Source organism: Berghia stephanieae, chromosome 10, assembly GCF_034508935.2.
Source record: "Berghia stephanieae isolate SIO BIC M18660-M18661 chromosome 10, UCSD_Bste_1.3, whole genome shotgun sequence".
NCBI classification, from domain to species: domain Eukaryota; kingdom Metazoa; phylum Mollusca; class Gastropoda; order Nudibranchia; family Aeolidiidae; genus Berghia; species Berghia stephanieae.
Window position 1 is genome coordinate 38,716,292 of NC_088369.1, and position 22,500 is coordinate 38,738,791.

Consider the following 22,500-nt stretch of genomic DNA (forward strand, 5'->3'; position numbering starts at 1 on the left):
AGGGAAACAGTCAAATGCATAGTTAGTGCTTTGGGACATGATATTTTTTTCCTTGTAAATCATCTCTCTGTTATGTATTATTATATTTGTTATTTTCAATGTATAATGTAAGCATTTGAGTGTATTCCTCTTTGTTGGATTTTGTGCTTGTGTCCAGATGAGACTTATAGGTGATCTCAACCTAAGTACATTGGTTATGTGCTCTTGGAATCTACATCTGATCCCTATTTGTTCCCAGTTCCCCTATGTCTTACTTTTTCTTGGGTTCTTTAATTTTAATTCTAGAACTTTTTACTATCCCATTTTCTTCTTTTTTACTGGCACTGATATAACCTAAATGTGTTGCAAGCGCCGTAAAACCCTTAAAAACAAACACATTTTCCTCTTCTATTTTTTCTCACCAGAAACCTGAAGAAGGCGAGCACCCACTACAATACAACTATACCTTGTGGTACTCCAAACGGTCGTCCAACAACAAAAGTACCGTCAGATACGACCAGAATCTCAAGTTCATTTCCTCTTTTGCATCTGTAATTTGTTTTTTTTTTGTTTTTTTTTTTTGCTGATACATTGAGTCTGTCATACATTGAAAAAAAAAATCATGTTTCTTTGTTGTTTTTTTTTTTTCTTTGACTTGAAAGAAAAGAAGAAAAGAAAAGAAAAAAAAAGAAACACTTAAAAAAAACAACCTCAACTTGTATTTAGCGCACTATCCACTAAATGTGCTCAAAGCATTTTACAATAGGTCACAGGCAAGTAGCAACACCAAACTCTCTATAGGACGGAACATACGAGATTTTTTGACATTGGTATTTTACAGGCTGTGCACTTGTTTTACACCAGAGTGCAGAGTGGAAAGAGAATGTGAGTAAAGAGCCTTTTCCAAGGACTCAACTTTGAACCTCCCAGAGTGGGACTCGAATCAGGGACCTCGCAATGAGGTGATCATCCCTAATCATTTTATGGATTTATTTGTACCACTGAATGAATGAGTTTGGTGGTCATTTGTAACATATTTAGTTACATTTTTCTATGTGACCCATCACCTCAAAAATCTGGGTGGGGTTCCTGACCTCCCATAGTGGGCAGGGAGATACTTACTGTGTCTTCTATCCCCCTATATCTGTTTTCCAACATGCTTTCTGTCTTTGTCTTGGAATGACATTACTTAGTTTTGTCCTGGCCCTGGCAGGATACCCTAGCTGAGAGGGGAAACAGTCAAATGTATAGTTAAGAGTTTTGGGAAATGATGTATTTTGTCTTTTAAATCATGTCTCTGTTGTGCACCGTATTATTTTGGTTTTACAATGATTTGTAAACAGTTGAGTATATTCCTCTTAGTGGGGACCTGTGCTTGTGTCAGGACGAGACATTTAGGTGATCTCAAACTAAGTACAATGATAGTGTTTTCTTGGAATCTACATCTTAAAACACATCTCTTTAGAAAATCTTTTGCTGTTTAACATTTCTATCAGGCCTACATATTATAGATATCCTAAATTTTCATCTTACTTGTAGCACAGTGCGTGGTCATTAAATTACAAATTGATTAATGCTATTCAAATATGATAGATTTTATGTTTAAATTATTAATTTATTGTTTTGTTTTATTTGCATATTGTAAAGCGCCTCTGAGCACATTGTAGATCTAGGCGCTATATAAATTCATTCATTCATCTTTTCCCTATTTGAACTAATTCCCTTTTGTCTCACTTTTTCATGGGTGCTTTACTTGTAATTCTAGAACTTATACTATCCCATTTTCTTCCCTTTTTAATGGCACTGATAACACCTAAATGTGTTGCAAGCGCTGTGTGGAAAACCCTTTAAAAAAAAAACAACAAAAAAACCCCAAAAAAAACTATTGATTTCACTTGGGGTGCGGCTATGTGGTCTAGTGGTATGACACTCGCTTTCGGATCGGAAGGTCCTGGTGGGTTTGAGCCTCACGCTTGGCGCATAGTTGAGTCCTTGGAAAAGGCTCTTTACTCACATTCTCTCATCGTACTCAGGTGTAAAATGAGTACTTGGCCGTTAACAGCGTTGTCTTTGTCCGAAAAATCATAATATCGCCTAACAGGCATCATGTCCCGTCCTACATGTTAAATGTTGCTGTTGACCAGGGACCCCTTGTAAAGCGCTTTGAGCACATTTAGTGGATATTGCCCTATATAAAGCTCAATTTATTTATTTTTAATTTCAGGTGGAACAGTTTTGGAAAATTTACAGTCATCTCGTTCGTCCCGGGGACGTAGCAGGCAATGTGGACTATCATCTGTTCAAGGATGGTATATTACCCCTGTGGGAGGTGAGTCTTCGAGAAGCACCAAGTGTTGTATGTTATTAGCCTTGATTAGCGCCCAGCTCCCTTCCCACTAACTCAAGCCTGTTTTAACATCATTTTTTTTTTCTCACGCAAATTTGAATAATTTATAAAAGTTATTGAGAAAGTAGTAGTAGTAGGAGTAGTAGTAGTAGTAGTAGTAATGATGATAATAGTAAGAATAATAATAATAATAATATAATAATAATAATAATAATAGTAATAATAATAATAATAATAATAATAATAATAATAATAATAATAATAATAATAATAACAATAATAATAGTAATGATAATAGTGATAATAGTGATGATGATGATGAGGGAACGGAAAGAAGGAGATAATAATGATGTTCATGATAAAAATAGTAGTAATGATGATAATAATAATAATAATAATACTAGGAGTAATGATGATTTTAATAATAATAATAATCATAAGAATAATAACAACAATAACATTTATAAAAACTTACTAATTTCCCCAGGACGAAGCAAACAAAGCAGGCGGCAAGTGGATCCTCCGGTTGAAGAAAGGTTTATCATCTCGCTGCTGGGAGAACCTGATAATGGCCATGCTAGGGGAACAGTTCATGGTGGGGGACGAGATATGTGGGGCTGTGGTTACCGTCAGATACCAGGTTGGATATTTCATGCTTTGATGATTTAAAATTTTAAAAATGAGCCACAAGAGATCAGACTTTTATTCTCACCTACGATAATAGGGAATGAGATTAGCGGAAGAGTAGCATCCCTTGATTGGACGTCACCGGCGGAGAAGTTATTAGAGAGAGAACGTCATGTTTGTTGTACACATGCGTCTCTCGTCCTCGCTTCCGGTGAAAGCGGGATGAGACACTTCACCGAAGGCGAGGACGAGAGAGACGCATGTGCAAAACCATTTTGACGTTCTCTCTGTAAGGTGACGTCCAATCAAGGGACACTACTCTTCCGCTAATATAATTCCCTATAGGAATTATTGGCTATGTATTTTAACCATCTCCTTTCGAACTACAGGAAAATCGCCACGATCGTTACGATACAACCAACATGTTTCTTACACTAACTTACACTCAATTGTTATGTACATCACAAAATTTGAAGAAAACTCTTTGTATAGTCTAAAAGAACTTAAATATTTTGTAGAACAAAATTATGTTTAGCATGCTCTTCTGAGCTTTGAGTTTTAATAAATCCATTTTAATGTTAGGAAGGCGTGTGATATTTTGGGGAAAAAACATTGAAAATGTTCGGTAAGGAAAGAGTTAAGCCCATTTTGTGATGATGTGAATTAATATTTTTTTTTAATGATTTTTTTTTTTAATTTTTAGGATGACATTTTGTCATTGTGGAATCGAACGAATGACCCTGCAGTGACTTCTCGTATCCGAGATGTTTTGCAACGAGTCCTCAACCTTCCTCCCAACACCATTATGGAGTACAAGACACATACCGATAGCCTCAAGTAAGGACACGAGTACTTTGTCATTTAACGACTTAACTCTGTATTGTTTATAAAAAGAAAATTGTTGAGCTATGGGTATGAGTCGGGTTTTTATAGTAGTTTTTTGTTACTTTTTTTTAGTGGGCTAAACAGGAGTTTTACTAGAATGTATGTCATCTTTTGATGGGTTTTATCACTAATAATATGTAGCACCAAAAAAAAAATCAGGACCAAAGTTAAATTTTACTATCAATGGGTTGTCGTTATCCAGAAGTTGCACTGTACTCACATACGGCTATGTGCGGCTATGTGGTCTAATAGTATGACACTCACTTTCGGATCGGAAGGTCATGGGTTTGAGCCTCGCTCAGCGCATAGTTGAGTCCTTGGAGAAGGCTCTTTACTCACATTCTCTCACTGTACTCAGGTGTAAAATGAGTACCTGGCTTCTGTTAAACACACAGCGTTGTCTCTGTCCGAAAAAAATTGTAATGTTGCCTAACAGGCGTCATGTCCCGTCCTACATGTTAAATGTTGCTGTTGGCCAAGGACCCCCTGTAAAGCGCTTTGAGCACGTTTAGTGGATATTTTGCTTTATAAAAGCTCAATTTTTAAAAGCTCAACATACTACTTCAAACACGCTTTTTAAAAAAATATCTTTATCTTACATCTGTGCTTGGTCCCTAAATTACCTCTCCTATGCACTTTTCTCTGGGGTTTTTTGGGGGTTTTTTGTTGTAAAAAACCCAAAAACAAACAGTTTTAACATTTATTGTTTTTGCTTTGGTCTTTCTTTTTACAGAGATCACTCCAGTTTTCGGAATACAGATTTGTTCTACAGATGACATTCAACACTGGACAAACCACAGTAAAACGATTATGAAGAAAAAAAAAAACATCAACATCTTATCTGTAATTCATATCTTCACTGTCTCTTTCACGATTGGAAATTAATTTGATTTATTTCTTTTACGTGTTTCTTTCATTTTCATTGATTCCATTCATTTATTCATTCTTTCATTCATTTGTGACAAACTGAAAGCCATTATCATATCCCAGTATCCCTTTGTTGAATTGTGTGCATGTTGAGCAAGACAAAAAAAAAAAGATTGAATAATGAAAATAAAATCTATTGATTCATAGGGGGAAAAAAATAGAGTGACGTGTCAATGTGTTGATCTTGTGTTTTGTTTGTATTTCTTCCTCTTTTGATGTGGTCATGTGGATTTGTGAATACCTCCCTGCCCACTATGGGAGGTCAGGAACCCCACCCAGGATGGGTAGGCTAAGGTGTATGCTGATTACCTACAAGTGGAACCTTGCTATAAGCAGTGATGGTGGGACCAGCATACAATTTGTGTGCGGCTATGTGGTCTAGTGGTATGGCACTCGCTTTCAATTCGGAAGGTCCTGGGTTTGAGTTTGAGTCTCTCTTGGCGCATAGTTGAGTCCTTGGAGAAGGCTCTTTACTCACATTCTCACACCATACTCGGGGTGTAAGAATACCTGGCCGTTAACAGCATTGTCTCTGTCCGAAAAACATTTGTAATGTCGTCTATAAGGCGTCGTGTCCCGTCCTACATATTAAATGTTGCTGTTGGCCATGGACCCCTTGTAAAGCGCTTTTGATATGTTTAGTGGATATTGCGTTATATAAAAGCTCGGTTGCCTTCAGGCCCAAAGGCCCAATATTCACATTCTTTTACAGCACTTGGGTGGACAATGAATTCCTGGCTGGTAACAATATTTTGGTCCAAAAATTTGTTATTTATTTATTTATTTTTTATGATCAGTACACTCTTTTTTGTTTTAATTTCCAACGACAAATACAATCAAAATCTTATTCTGCAAGTAAAATTCAAAGAGATGTGAGACAAGGTGTCGGCACAAGCAGCTATGATAAATGAACATGGAAAGACTCCAGAGTTGAAGTGGTACCGTTTTATTTTGTTTTAGTTGTTTACTGAAGAAGGGTTTTATTACGCCTGAAGTCTCACATGTTAATTATGTTGTTCTGTTTTGAAGATGTCATACTCATTTTTGTTCAATACTTTTGGAGGAACAATTGGATGCCAATGATCATTCCGGCCCGTGTGGTGACGTAGTTTTCTCTCAACTGGGAGAGTTAACTGCCAGGCTTCAAGGGAGACACTGGGTGGCTGCAAACAGATTAAGGTCTAGAACCTGTCTGAAAATGATCACGCTTCTTTATTGAGGACTTTCCACCTGTCCCACATGTACACATTGTGGCAAAGAACCTGAAAATGCAAAATATCTGGCTGAACATTGCATAGTGATGCCGCTGTGTGTTTGAGTGTTTGTTTGTTATAAGGGTTTTACTGCGCTTCCAACACATTAAGGTCAAATCAGCGCCAGTAAAAAGGAAGAAAATGGGATAGTAAAAAGTTCTAGAATTACAATTAAATCCTTGTAAATCATCTCTCTGTTATGCACTGTATTATGTTTTGTTTACATATTATTTATGATTTGTAAACATTTGAGTGTATTACTCTTAGTGGGGACGGGACCTGTGCTTGTGTGTCTGGATGAGACTTTTAGGTGATCTCAAACTAAGTACTTTGATAGTGTGCTCTTGGTTATCAACACCTGTTCCCTATTTGAACCAATTCCCCTTTGTCTTAACTTTTCTTGGGTGCTTTAAATTAAAGCACCCAAGAAAAGTTAAGACAAAGGGGAATTGGTTCAAATAGGGAACAGGTGTTGATAACCAAGAGCACACTATCAAAGTACTTAGTTTGAGATCACCTAAAAGTCACATCCAGACACAAGCACAGGTCCCCACTAAGAGTAATACACTCAAATGTTTACAAATCATAAATAATATGTAAACAAAACATAATACAGTGCATAACAGAGAGATGATTTACAAGGAGAAAAAAAATCATCTCCCAAAACTAACTACACAATTGACGGTTTCCCTCCCAGCCAGGGTATCCGGCCAGTGTCAGGACAAAACCAAGTAATCTCATTCCAAGGCAAAGACAGAAAGCAAGTTGGAAAACATATAGCTGTGCTGATGGTTTTCCTCGGATCCGTGGAAATCCGCGATTTTGGAGTCCAGAGGAGGAATTTCCCCCTTTAAAAATTTCATTTTCTGGAAACAATGTGCTAGCAATGAGAGATTTGACGTGTGGTGGAACACACAGGTGCAGTTTCCCACTGTCCAGAAGTTAGCTAGAGTATCAATGATAGTCTATTGCTCTAAAAGTTGGGTTTAGTGCAGTAAAAATGGGGCAGGGAATCGTTCAACATTTTCCTACTCTTTCACTTTTTGTCACCATCAGCACTGATATAGGAGATAGAAGACGCAGTAAGTACGTACCTCCCACTATGGGAGGTCAAGAACCCCACCCAGGATGGATAGGCTAAGGTGTATGCTGATTACCTACAGTTTACAGTGGAACCTTGCTATAAACAGTGATGGTGGGACCAGCATACAATTTGTGTGGCTATGTGGTCTTGAGGTATGACACTTGCTTTCAGATCGGAAGGTCCTGGGTTTGAGTCTCTCTCGGCGCATAGTTGAGTCCTTGGAGAAGGCTGGCTCTTTACTCACATTCTCTCACCATACTCAGGGTGTAAGTAGAGTACCTGGCTGTTAACAACGTTGTCACTGTCCGAAAAAGATTTATAATGTCGCTTATTAGTATTAGGCGTCAGTCCCGTCCTACATGTTAAATGTTGCTGTCGGCCATGAATGCCTTGTAAAGCGCTTTTGAGCACGTTTAGTGGATATTGCGCTATATAAAAGCTCAATTTTAAATCCTTGTTATAGCCGAATCTCAAGGGAAATTTTAAAGACCCCTGTTATAATCCGGTGCCTGTTATATCCAGACCTGTCATACTGATGTTCCACTGTATTTTTGATTGGTTGAAAATTAGCAAACCGCGATAAAGGACTTCGTCAAAAAAAGAATTAAGAACTAACAGGCCTTAGACTTAGATTGTTCATTTTTGCAGATATGATAGCCGAAAAGAACAATTCTGGGCCAGATTTAAAATAAACAGAAAAAATATGTATTAAAATTAACAAAAATATTTTTAAAATCAAACCAAGCACAGCAACTCATGCACGAAAACCAGTGTTATTTCCTCATCAAGCTGTAAACCTGACAAGGGAAGTAAGGCAGGAAATAATACTTGAAGAACAGGGTATGTATTGGTTATCTCCCGTTATACCTATCCTATGAGAATCGGATTTCGACCGAGACTAACAATGATAAACTAACAAAATGAAAATAAGGAGACGAAACAATCAAAGGCTCCTTCCGTATGTGGGTGTTGTTCAATTTCAATGCGGTAAACATGATGGCATTTAAGAATTGGTGGTATGTGTTTCAATAAAACATGTGCCCATTCTGCCCGCTTTATCAATCGGACAAATACACCAAGGTTTATAGTTAAATCATAATTAAGTCCGTCTGGAATGACAGAATTTATGAAGGACAATAGACAAAGCGAAAGGACTCTGCTGACCCGATGACGTCTTCGCCAAACAAGCAGCTTCGAATTGCGTCGTGGAACGTTCGCACCATGTATGAAGCAGGAAAAAGCTCTCACTTGGAGTAAGCGAAACCCACTGGATTAAAGAAGCTGATATACAGAGAAGTGGTAAGACCTGGAATGAGATAAACAAGTTAGCTCAGGATAGAGAAGGATGGAAACTGTTTGTCTGTGGCCTATACCCTGACCCAGGGTGAAAAAGGCAATGATGATGATGATGATGATGATGATGATGATGATGATGATGATGATAATTAAGTGAAAAATAAAGTAACCACCTGACTGACTATAGAAAGATGTGAAAATCAATAACAAAGACCTGAGTGACGTCATCTTCCTTCTATCTATAGCGCAGTATCCACTAAACGTGCTCAACGCACTTTACGTAACATCAAGAACGCGACTCGACGCCTGTTAGTTTAGGCGATAATACAATTTTTTCCGACATAGACAACGCTGAGCACGGAAAGAGAATGTGAGTAAAGAGTCTTTTCCAAGGACTCAACTATGCGCCGAGTGAGGCTCGAACCCAGGACCTTCCGATCCGAAAGCTAGTGTTATACCACAAGACCGCATAGCCGCACAGCTGATGCATTCTGACAAAAGTGATGGAGAAATTTATTGAAAACTCGTGTCTACATAGCTGACGCATGTTCGTGTAAAAAAAAAGTGAAATGATAAACTTGGATCTTCTGCTGTACTCTGGAAAAACCCATATTTAAAGATTTGGTCAGAAAACTCGTCCTCCAAATATCGATCGATATAAATAACCCTCATCTTGGCAAAAACTCTCATACCTGGGACTGCGAAGTCCCTGGTTTGAGAGTTGTCAAGGTCTCACTGTGGTCCGAGCACATGTGAAGGTGTGTCATAAATTCCATGTTTTGATTGGTCAAAAAAAAACAACCCCCAAATCAACTACTGGTTAATTAATCGTCAAGCACCGATTCGCGACATCGATTTATTTTTACAAACCATTGATTAAATCAGAACTGATATATATAAGTCTAGAATTGTTGGCTGGGAGGGTGGGGTAGATTTAAAAAAAGAGTGCAATCCTTTGATATGATAGCTGCTTTATCCGTCATTTTCTCATTTGCGCTCCACGTAAGTTTTGGGTATATATAAAAGAAGCGTTTGCTTGCAATAGTGATCCGTCAAAATCATTCCTCGTCTGTTGATGGTGTTGTGCGTGTTGTAGCAATCGGTCTCCAGCGAGGAATTCCAGGTACGCGACGCGTGGATGCTTGTTACATGTCCTGGCCGAGACTAGCTTGTGTACATGTGGATGCCCTGAGCAGACGATGGAGCACATCCTTAGAGTGAGAATGCCAGGATGGGCCCAGCTCATGGCCGACTAGAGTACTATAGTTACGTCATGGCCCAGCTGCACTGACCATGACATAAGAGTCTGTCTGCTTCACAGATGCTGTGGAGTGAGTTCGGTGTTGGAGCGACAAGCTATGATGATGATGATGATGATGATGATGATGATGATGATAATAATAATGATGATGATGATGATGATGATTCCTCGTCTGGAATGGCATCTTATTAGTTTCATGGAATAGCCAAATACAAACGAATAACAAGATTTAAGCTCGTTAAGATATCTTACGAATGTGATTATCATGTAACATAACTCTTCCTTTACTATTTCTGTTTTTGTCACGGAAATATTTAATGAATTCCTTCCCTTTGACAAGATGTCGACAATCAAGAAAAATAAGCAGGTCACAAGATCCATATATTCATTAAAAAATATATATATATACCAAGTCCTGGCTTTTATTTTTTGTTATGCCTAACGTGATCTTGCCAGCCTTTTTGTATATAGCGCAACAAGCACGTGCTCAAAGCACTTAACAAGGGATCCCAAGCCAACAGCAACAGTGAATGAGAAGGACAAGATATGCAACCGATGATACAATATTTTAATTTCTTTTCGATTGAAACAATGTTGTTACTTGCCGTGCACTCATCATACTACTAAGTATGGTAAGAACATTTGAGTAAAGAATATTTTTCCTCAACTGTGCGCAGCCCAAAATTAAGATCCGAACCTTCGACCTATAGGCTGCTAATGATCAAGTCGAGGGTCATACCACTAGACCAAGATCTGAAAAAAAAATCTGTGTTTGAAACAGTGGATTATCACTGGAGTATATAGCTAGCTACACATAATTATTATTATTATTATTATTATTATTATTATTTATTATTATTATTATTATTATTATTATTATTATTATTATTATTATTATTATTATTATTATCATAATGATGATGATGATGATGATGATGATGATGATGATGATGATGATGATGGTGGTGGTGATGATAATGAAATAATGATGATGATCAAACAAGTCTAAATCTTTATTTGAATGAATGTCTATTGGTGACAAATGAATATATTTTATCAAACAAGTCTAAATCTTTATTTCAATAAATATGTTTTTGTGACGTATGAGTGTAGCTTATCAAAAAGTCTAAAAAATCATTTTAGAAAATATTGCTCCATTCAAAAGCTCAAGTTTCACAGCACTCAAGAGTAAGATAAGTTTTTAAAATGTACTAGCGCCTTACTAGTTTCATATCTCGTTCTACACGTTACGTGTTGCTGCTGACTTGGTACCCATTGTAAAGCTCTTTGAGGACATTTAAGTGAATATTGCTTTTTCAGAAATTCAAGTTTTTAACAAAGTTTGTAATATTATGGTAGATCTATAGATAGTATGCGCTTGGCAAAGAAGCTCACAATATTGCCATCCGGAAGTATAACGGACCAACACACAAAACTTTGTGTAACCATGAACGTTTATAGTCTGGTTAATACAATATAGTGAGAATTACTCATAAGCGCGGATGGCAAAAAACAATAACAAAAAAGAACATCGGACCGGCTATTTCATTGTCGAGGTATAGATAGAATGAAGTTGACGCCACTCGTGTCTTTTTTATTTATTTATTATTTTTTTTTGCATCCGCGTTCATGAGCGATTCTCACTTAACTGTATTATCCAGACTATAAAAGTTCATGGTTACACATAGTTTTGTTTGTTGGCCGTTATTCTTCCGGATGGCAATGTTTTGAGCTTCTTAGCCAAGCGCATATTATCTATACCATATAAAGATGTTTTAAAATTCGTTCTAACCTTCTCATTTTTAATACATTTTTTCCAATTTTGAAAAGAAGCAAAAAGATCTAGGATTGAGTAAGTGAAACAAAACGGTAAAATGTACATCATTGATATATTTTACCCTTCCCCTCACTATACAAAAAGAACATTTGGTCAGGCTATTTCTATGTCAAGATAGATCATTTAAAGATGTTTAATATACTGTTCTTTTCCATTCCTCTTTGTTCCTCGATATTGTTGTAAATTCGGTTTTATTGGCATTGACTTGGAGGTTATATTTCATGAGGGTATTTTGTATGATGTCTATATTTGCTGGTGTTGATCCAATAAAATCGACATCATCTGCATAGGCGATTTCTCTATGGATTGCATTCTCAATATGAGTCGTTGGTTTTGGAATGACTTTTCGAACTTCTTTCAGAGCGTGTTCTAAGTATATTATGAACAGAATCGGGCTCAGACTATCTCCTTGGGGGGTCCCGATGTTACTTTCGAACTGCGTCTGTTTTGTGGCCCCGTATATCCTTGGTTGTATCTTTGTGTTGCTGAGGAGAAATCGGATTATTCGGAGCTCGTCTTCGTCTACTATGTCTGTTAATATCTCCAAAAGTTTTCCTCTGTCGATCGTATCAAAGGCTGCGGACATATCGATTCCGGTTATTGTTATGGATATGTTTTCTTTGAGTGCCTTTGCTGCCAACCATTTATGTGTCCATACAACGTCTTATATATATTATCTTATATTTTATTTGATATATCTTGACATTGAAATCACCTACCCGATGTTCTTTTTGTAAAGTGTGGGGAAGGGTGAAATCTATCAAATGATGTACATTTTACCGTATTTATTTAACTCAATCCTAGAGATTTTTGTTTCTTTTCAATGAGCATGTACGTTGAATGTAAGAAGGTTAGTACCAATACAAAAAAACTAAAAGATTTGTATTGTATGAAATGAAAATTTGGTTTCACATGTGGCTTGTTTAGAAGGTGACGGGAGGGGGTGGGGTGGGGTGGTAAATGAGCCTCTTGGAAAGCATTAACTCACTCAATCTTAGAGATTTTTGCTTCTTTTCAAAATTGGACAAAAATTGTATTAAAAATGAGCATGTACATAGATAGTTTTATTCAACAATCATTAACATGTAAAAACTAAAAACAATAGCTGTGATACTACACTTATAATTTGTCTTTAAAAATGTAATAAATTATAAGCATGGGGTAAAAATATCCTGGGAAAACTACTGATATAGTGGGTGTTAGGGTTGAGTGAGTTAATAATTGTCAATTGGGGAGGAGGGGGGGGGGGGGGAAGAGGCATTTTCATGCTGGTCCTAGTCAAAACTACTGGCCTTAGTCAACCCATCCCACGGTACATAAGGAAGGAAAACATTCGTCATTAAGAGGCTGCCCGTGTCCTCCGATAGAAAGAATTACTGTGAAAATAGTCGATAAACATGGAGTTGTTTCAAAATAATAATAATAATAATAATATAAGTAATGATGACTATGATGGTGATGATGATGATGATGGTGGTGGTGGTGGTGATGATGATGATGATGATGATGATGATGATGATGATGATGATGATGTGATGGTGGTGGTGATGATGTTGTTTATGATGATAGTAACAATTATAGTAGAAGAAACTAGAGTCTCCAGCATTTTTACTCTGAGAGGGTCACCATTCCCTTCCCTGCTTTGGATAATGATCTATTTGTTACCAGCCCGATGACTGACCACCCTCAATGTCGCTTTAATTTCTTACAAGAGGAGACAGACCATCGATGCCACAAAACATAAACACACACACACACACACACATGTACTCTGACACACACACACACACACACGCACACGAGCGCGCGCGCAATTACCGGAAACCCCCCCCCCCCCCCCAAAAAAAAAAAAAACACAAAACAACACACAGCTGGATTACGATAACTGTACGAGTGTATCTACCGAAGGTCAACCTTGAGTTTAGTGAAACAATCCAAAAATATTTCCTCACTTGTTTCGGGTATGAATGAGTTGTCGCCGTCATTAGCTGGAAATAGAACGAAATTGACGTCACTCAGTTCTTTATTATTGTTTTTAGTCAGCCATTTCTATGAGTAGTTTTCACTCAATTGTATTATTCAGACTATAGCTGTTAAAGGATACACATAGTTTTATGTGTTGGTACGTTGTATCCGACTGGCAAAGTTGTGAGCTTTTTGAATAAAGGCAATTCATCAATAGGAAGGTACTCATTCTTGACCTCAACTCCCCTATTCTTCCCGTTAAGAAAGTAAACACGGGATTCCCTGTGGTCAGTGTGACGTCAAGTCATGTGACATTAAAAGTATTTTATATGGCCACTTCAGCCATTGTTTCGCCTTTTAACTATTAATTTACCAACACTTTTCTGTTTTGTTTTATTTCAGTAATCAGATGCAATTATGATATGCATTAGTGATTTTGACAATTTCCTCAAATGATCGCAACAACAAAAGCTGCTGACACTTGCAAAACGTAAACAAAGCCGGGAAAACCCCTTGATGAGACGGGTTAGATTTCCAATGTTTTACATCCCAACATTCTTTGCACAGTTTCCCTCAAAATATTCATCATGGCGGAGTAGTTTTGAAATGGTCAAAATACGACAACTTGTATCTGTTTTCTTCGGTTGCATTTCCTGATTTGCAAATTTCTTTTGCATTTGGTAAGTAGAGTTAAGTTATATTAATTTATTTTTGTATTCATTACCTCTTTAAGATGCAGATTTTATAAATGAACGTGAATTATTAGACTCCGAAGTGACCATATGTGGGGCTAAAAAAAAACACAACAAAAAACAAACTGTCAACATTGTCTGCTAGCGTTCTGGTTAACTGCGCTTATCTGTTTATCGTTATCTATCTTCGTATTTACCATCTAACCTTGACAATTTTTGGGTTGTTTTTATTATATTTGATTGTGGCATAATTCAACACCCATTTTTCTTGCTCATTGCCTCCGACTTTCTTGATTAAATAGGTAACAGCTGTTGCAACCAAATCTTTTTTTTTTCACTGACTAGGACAGTGACTGACTGAGAAATTCAAAGTGAAACTTTTATTTAATACTAGAAATGCGTTCACAATGAAGGTATATCGCAATAATGGACTTTCCTACATACATTGCACATCAATCCAAGAATTGCTTACTATTACCATAATATATAATTGATCAATTCGAAAGAGATTTTTCACTTTTGATTTTGACATCGAGAAATTCCGAGAAATTATAAGTCAGTTGATCAACAGGGACGTTACTTTATTCTCATGTTTTGTCATGAAGTAATTTAATTTAAAACAAACGATACGATTCAGGGTGAGATTAAAACAAGCATGACTTTTTTATTTGAAGAAAAGTCGTTTAATTGTCTTTTTTAAACTCATATTGACGGGACTCTGGTATTTGATATCAATGAGACGCTCTCATTTTATGACCATGGAATGATACTGCTGGTTCCATTTACACTTACCGATTTATATGTTACGCTGGAAATCAAAAGCATGTCCATATTTAATATTTCTTCCATCATGAATGGCTTGATTTCATGGATAAAAATGCAATTTTTTCTGTGATTTGAAAATCTTTTGAAGCAGATTTGAATTGATAATCTTGTGCCATGAATCGTTTCCGACTATAAGACTCATTGCCTGATTTGGTAATATGGAACTATTTTAACATCAGTTGTCAGCATCGAGTTCACCCTTTCCCTGTTATAGTGTTCACTATGTGGGACTGAATTATGGGACAAAATCATTGACAATTTTGTACCCCTAATCTTTCAATATAATAATGTTCAACTGATGATTGATATTTTATAAATGACACGTCTTTGACTCTTTGACATTTACTGAAGTTGTTTATTTTTGTCCATGTTGGTGGTAAGAATAAACATGGTAGTAGTCATCATTAATGATTATGTGGGTTTGAAAGTTTGAAAATCTTCATCAGTTTTTTTTTAAATGCTCGATTTGGGATGTCCGATCCTGACACTTACTTTGAGATAAAGCTATTTGTGGTTGCCTTGCAACAATTTAAAAATAGGAATTGTAAAACAAAAGTGCGATTCATTTGTGTCAATAAATATTTTAATTTTTTCTACATTAATGTCAAAAATTTCTTTATTTCTTCTTTTAAATAAGATTTTTAAAAATTTTACTCATGAATCATTGCTTATACTTTTCTGAGGATTGGAGGAAATTTGTATTTTTTGGGGTCCTTTTCTTCAATTTTTTCCACTCAGATCCTTGATTTGCAAAGGTTTTTGAGATGTTTTCTTCATTTGCCGTGACCATATGCATTTTAAAACTTACCGATCTGGTTACTTGTTCATCACTGTTGCGATCGTGTAAATCAGCTGTATTTGATTTTGTAATTAATGAAGAATAAAAATTGAAATGATAATGCTTCTTTTGTACTATCTACAGTTATGATCAATTCAATATCTGTAGTCGAATTCCGATAATCTTTCATTGCAGTCATTGACTCGTGTTGCCTTTCTTTGTTTTCAGCATTTCAATCGTCAACACACACATGTGTCAATTCTGTTTACTTTCAACCACTTTTGTCGTAATTCAAAGATGAGACGTACTTGGTTCTATAGATTCTAATTCTATATATATTTACATCATGTTTGCTTGTCGTAAGGATGATTCCTTTAGAAAAAAGGGAAGTTAGTCGTGTTAGAAAAGTTGACTCTAAGTTTAAGAATAAATTTAGATTTGAGTGGCTTAAAATTGGTGAAAGTGAAATGTAAGAATGCCGGTCAAGCTTTCTCCTGGAAAGAGACCAAAAATCAAATTATGTAATTATGTTGTTTCAACAAGGTTAGAAGACACCGCCTATTTTCTCTGTTATTCAACAATGTTCCGGGTGGTTTTTATGTTTGTGTGAGATATTTTCTCATTTTTTTACTCTATGCCAGTATCATCGCTGAGAAACGACTTCCTTCACTTATTGTATTTAAAAATTTTTTTTTTCTTTGTTTAAAAAAAAATTACAAAGATTTTCTTATTTTGTTTTCAAAAGTGTTAAGATTTAAAGTTAGAGGTTCCTGCTAGACCAACATCATATTCCAAAAGCTAAATTTTGACAGTATGAAAGTAAAGTTGGGAAATATCGTGTCGGCAAAGCATGAAAGGGTCAATCATAATTTGTAAAGATTACCAACTCTTTCCTTTGCCACCTTTTTAAGATTTCACCCGAGACATTTGTTGCAGGAGGAAAACTAATTGATTGATAACATATCAAGCTCAGTAATAAGTTAACTTTGAGAATGGGATGTCATCTTGTTGACTTCGACAAGAATAGATTATTTTTAAAATTGCCAGTTTGCAGTCACTTTTAATTTTCTTTCCAAGTGTATATCTTTATTAACGGCCAAGTTCATATTTTTTTTTTCTATTATCGACAATTTAGGGGGAAACCTGTCTTAGGCTTTTGATTAATCCCCATAGGTGAGTTTTTCAACTCTAACCTGATATCATATTCTTTAATCTATGTTTTAGCCAAGAGAGCAGTAAACCAAAGATTCAACTCTGGATTTTATGTATAAGTACTTATAATGCTCTTTAAAAAAACCCAACAAATTGTCAGTAGAGGTTCTTTCTTATAGTTGTTGTTAGTTAACAAATACCTTTTGGCTGGTTCGTGTGTTCTAATATGGTGTGCATCATTAAGAATATCCCGCAGACGATACTTGTTTTCATCAAAGACGTAGAGGAAGTGGGAAGATTTATCTTCAATAAGAACATGTTGGAGGAGGGGGGGGGGGGACTGGGTCATATAATTGACTGGATGAGATGTTAAGAAGAATGGATTGGATGGGACAGAGTGATCAACAACTAAAAAGTTTTAAGACCCTGAGAAATTTGGCTGTAGTGGAAGAATTTGAACCCATTGATACAAATATCATCGATCGCTCTTTTTTTTTTTTAAAGGGTTAGGATTCGGATGATTTTTCCTTGTTTACAGATTTCTTTTTTTTTTTTCTCAGCCTTTTCCAGTCTTTTAGAAAAATATATTTTTGAGTGGCTTGATTATAAAGTGGTTTGCTGATTTCAAAATTATTTTTTCTTCTTTGAAAATCTCTACTCTTGACCTCTAAATCTAAATTGTGCGGCTATGTGGTCTAGTGGTATGACACTCGCTTTCGAATTGAAAGGTCTTGGGTTCGAGCCTCGCTCGGTGCATAGTTGAGTCGTTGGAGAAGGCTCTTTACTCACATTCTCTCACCGTACTCAGGTGTAAAATGAGTACCTGGCCGTTTACAGTGTTGTTTCTGTCCGAAAAAAATAATTGTAGCATCGCCTAACAGGCACCATGTCCCGTCCTAAATGTTAAAGGTTGCTGTTGGCCAGGGACCCTTTGTAAAGCGCTTTGAGCACATTAAGTGGATATTGCGCTATATAAAAGCTCATTTTTCAGGGTTGACTTTCTCTTTTGTGTCGCATTTCTGTCATTCCAACATAGGTTTGCCCCATGACCTTACAGGTTGTCCTCAAACTGCATATCCAGTGAAATTCCTTTCAAAGATCCGTATCAGCAATATGATACACAATTTATAAATTGATGTGTTTGCATTTGCCGTATGTATCTAATGTGTTGTTGAGCTCCGTGTGAGTCGAGTCGACAGTCAGAAACGTATAATATGATATTTGAATGTAATGATGTTTTAATATATGCTGGCTTGAAATGATTGTAATTACCATCTCATGTAATTGATTTACACACAGACCTTTCCTCTCCCCTTCCCCTCTCTCTTTATCTCTCTCTCTTTCTCTCTCTCTCTCTCTCTCTCTCTCTCTCTCTCTCTCTTTCTCGCTCTCTCTCTCTCTCTCTCTCTCTCTCTCTCTCTCTCTCTCTCTCTCTCTCTCTCTCTCTCTCTCAAACTGAGCTAGGGTGACTTGCTCGAGGCCACACAGCACAGCGAGTAATCTTTAGGGTAAGAAGCAATAAGACCGTATTGCTGAGCCACGCTGTCCCAGGGGTCATTTCCTGTCCTACATATTAAGTGTTACTTTTGGCTTGGGACCCCTTGTAAAGCACATTTAGTAAATAAAAAGTAGTAGTTCTTCAGAGCCAGAGATTATCTCAGTTTCTATAACATGAAACAGGCAATAGTAATTGCTTGCTACCCTTTAGATAATAATAATAATAATAATAATAATAATAATAATAATGATAAATACTTATATAGCGCTATAACTCCGAGACACCAGACTCTAAGCGCTTAAAGGATAGGATGCTAGTCTATCACAAAGTACTCTCTAACAGGTCTAACAGATCCTGGTACCCAATCACTGTTGGGTGGACGGGGAATCTCAACTTCGCCCCAGATCAATCTCGTTCCCAGTGTATGTGAAACGAGTGCTCTACCAATTGAGCTACCGGTACCCCCTTTACTGGATAACACACAATGTAAAATATCGATTTTTTGTTTGTTTTTGTTTGAATTAAATTTTTTATTAATTGCTGAAAAGTGATTGCGCGGATTTTAATTGATTGAGTGCATTTCGCGATTGATCCTTTAGTTGTTTATCCCGTCAAACCATTATGTTATGGAACAGCTTACCTCCAATTCTCACAGGCCAATTAACCGCCATCACATGTCAGTTTTTTCTTGATTACTCTAATTATAATTACACGGGTCACATAGTCTATTTGTTCTTGACAGGGAAACAGATGGATTTATGTTTTGTAAATCGTCTCTCTATACTATTATAATGTTTTATCACTTCAAGGTTCTTTCATATTATGTTATATATTATACATGACTCATGGCCGCAGAACAGAATTATATAGGGGGGGGCCATTTAGTTAGCAAAGATTGCATGCATTGGTAAAAATAAATAACAATGTTGAAATTGAATGTAAGCTTCAATTTAATTACGACATCATTTCATCATCTCATTCATCCTGTTTGTTGATACAGGGGAAACCCAAAACATCCATTCTATCTGTTTTCGTAATTAAATTGAGGCTTACATTCAATTTCACATTGTTATTTATTTCTTTGAGCTTCCAGCAGCAACATTTACATTGGTAAAAATATGAAATCTGAGTTATACTGACATGTTTTATCAGGGACACTGGTACTGGAATGAGATTTGCGGATGACACCATCAATCCTTGAGGCAAAGATTGAAAAAGATTTGGTAGATAGATTGCAATTGTGACCGAAAGCGAGAAAATTGGGTCTCGGCTAGATTGTAATTGTTACTGAAAGCGAGAAAATTGGGTCTCGGCTAGATTGAAATTGTTACTGAAAGCGAGAAAATTGGATCTCGGCTAGATTGAAATTGTTACTGAAAGCGAGAAAAATTGGGTCTCGGCTAGATTGAAATTGTTACTGAAAGCGAGAAAATTGGGTCTCGGCTAGATTGCAATTGTGACTGAAAGCGAGAAAATTGGGTCTCGGCTAGATTGCAATTGTGACTGAAAGCGAGAAAATTGGGTCTCGGCTAGATTGCAATTGTGACTGAAAGCGAGAAAATTGGATCTCGGCTAGATTAAAATTGTGACTGAAAGCGAGAATATTGGGCCTTGGCTAGATTGAAATTGTTATTGAAAGCGAGAAAATTGGGTCTCGGCTCGATTGAAATTGTGACTGAAAGCGAGAAAATTGGGCCTCGACTAGATTGAAATTGTGACTGAAAGCGAGAAAATTGGGTCTCTGTCTAATTGAAAGGAAAATGGAAACTATGGTAATTATCAATAAAAAAAACCCCAAACAAACAAAGCCATGTTATAAGTTAGGCAATTTAAATATCTTACACCTTCATAATAGCTGATGAATGATGTGAAACCAAGATAAACTGCTGAATTGATCATGTGAAAGCAACCTTACAAAACATTGTCAGCGATTTTTTTTGGAGACAGAAACATGTCGAACACTAAATATCAGGCTTCTGCTCTTAGATATTGAACCCATATTGACATCCTCGCGTGAAACTTGGATGCTGAACGGGCAGATAGTAAAGAGAATAAAAGCGGGTGAGATGTGGTGTAAAATCAGAAAAATGCTGGTGATCCCATGGACAGGTAGAAAGACAAATAAGAAAGTGATGGAGGTGGCTGAGTACTCACAGTCATTGATTTGAAGACAAGAAAGTGACAGGCTAAATTAAATTGAATTGAGCTTTTATATAGCACAATATCCACTAACAGAGCTGCCAACCTACAACAAAAAATGCGGAATTGTAGTATTTTCAGCGATTGTACGCTTGTACGCATTTCCCCCAAGATTGTACCCATTTTCAGTGTTCAGAGTCACTTCAGTTTTCTTTAGTTGTAATAGCCCGGATGCTCGTATCGCTGTTATCTTAAGCTTGCTGGATCGTTCAAATTTGTACTTGATACCAATTCATTGCTCTATTATTCAATAGTGAACTCGCTCCTATTGTTTTAGTCTGAAATCGAATATTCATCGTTAGCCCAGAAGTCTGTTTCAAGCTTTTACTTTTAGGCTTTCACAATGGTTAGTTTCCGTCGATTTCAGGATTGTACCCATTTTTATCAAATCTCCCCCATTTTGAGGTCCCAATGTACACATTCTCATCAGATGGGGTTGGCAGCTCTGCACTAAACGTGCTCAAAGTGCTTTACAAGGGGTCCCTGGCCAACAGCTACACTTAGCATGTAGGACGGGGCATGACGCCTGTTAGGCGATATTATTTTTTTTTTTTCGGACAGAGACAACGCTGACAACACAAGGTACTCATTTTACACCTGAGTACGGTGAGAGAATGTGAGTAAAGAGTCTTTTCCAAGGACTCAACTTGACTTTCCAAGATTTTTCTACAGAAAGGGCCTAAAAAAATTCTGTTGTTTATCTGGAGTTTTGTAATTATGTAATTAATGACATAATCAGTCGGAAGGTGAAATTTTTAGATTTGTATATATATATTTTTTTTTTTTGCATTTTCTGAAAGAATATGCTCCCCAGAGCATTTTAATCTTTATTTGAAGCAAATCGGGCGATTTTTCATGAAGTTTTGGTCAGATGTATGGAATAGGTATCCAACAACTTTTCTCAAATTTCATACTTTTTCAACTTGAGCAGCTGTAAAAAAATATCTAGAAGTGAAATTAAGCTTTGATATTTCCCGAAGATGTACAAAAAGGGTTGATTTAATCATTTATGGCAAGAACTCATTTTTTATAAAAAAATTGACCTTCTAAATAGACGTGGCAATATCTCAGTTCAAACCTTTTCACCATCCGACTGATTATGTCATTCACTGTAACATATGTCTGACATGTATGAGTGGGAGTGGGACCATTCTTAGAAAGGAAAGAAGCAATTTATCGCCTTGGCAAAACCTTAGACCCCACAACTTACTTACTGCCCTGTTGGCATCATATACAGCATCATCCATCCTCTGTCCGTGACCATCATCTTCAGGGAGCTCAATGTCTCCCTTCACTTGATCTCCTCCAAGTAGCCCAGGGGCCTTGCTCTTATTCTCTTTCCTTCTGATGTCCAGTGAAGTGTAAGGCAGTTTTGCTGATGTTTCCATATTCCTTTCTCATAACACGTCCTATCCATCTCCACCTTCTTCTCAACATTATGCCCTGAAGGACATGTCTTCCATTCCACACTGATCCAGTAGCAGGCTTTCATTTTTAATTCTATTCGGCCCGACCAGTAACTGTTCATGATCCTCGTGAGGCACTTTGTATGAAATACAGACAGCTTGTTCTGTCTGTTATCCTTCAGCATTCAGATCCAAATAGAAGGGTTGAAATGATACATACAACTATCCTGATTTAATGTCGAATTTATGATCTTGTTCAGTTTTGTAAGTTGAAAGAGCCTCCTTGAGCATCTCCTTGTTGTTTAAATCTATTGTGGTTTTTGAAATGTGTCTTTGTTTGTGGGAAAATCGTCACTGGGCGAGATTTCCCGATTACCTTATCTTAGATAAGACGCCGGTCATAATTATAATATTAATATTATTGTTATTATTATTATGTGGCACTGATCATTATAATGTTGTGGTGGTAGCGTCATCATACCGTAATGT

General features: G+C 36.6%; 2 protein-coding genes across 2 annotated transcripts in view; both read left to right on the forward strand.

The window, feature by feature from the left end:
• LOC144981094 (eukaryotic translation initiation factor 4E type 2-like) overlaps positions 1 to 4,925 on the forward strand; it is a 13,495-nt gene extending 8,570 nt beyond the window's left edge. The window contains exons 3-7 of the mRNA XM_078929218.1: positions 405 to 530; positions 2,204 to 2,308; positions 2,814 to 2,966; positions 3,657 to 3,790; positions 4,572 to 4,925. Coding sequence (XP_078785344.1) covers positions 405 to 530; positions 2,204 to 2,308; positions 2,814 to 2,966; positions 3,657 to 3,790; positions 4,572 to 4,614 — 561 coding nt within the window. The 3' untranslated portion in view covers positions 4,615 to 4,925. The remainder of the gene's footprint in view (positions 1 to 404; positions 531 to 2,203; positions 2,309 to 2,813; positions 2,967 to 3,656; positions 3,791 to 4,571) is intronic.
• Positions 1 to 22,500, forward strand: part of LOC144981101 (uncharacterized) — an 860,429-nt gene that overhangs the window by 538,699 nt on the left and 299,230 nt on the right. The window lies entirely within an intron of this gene.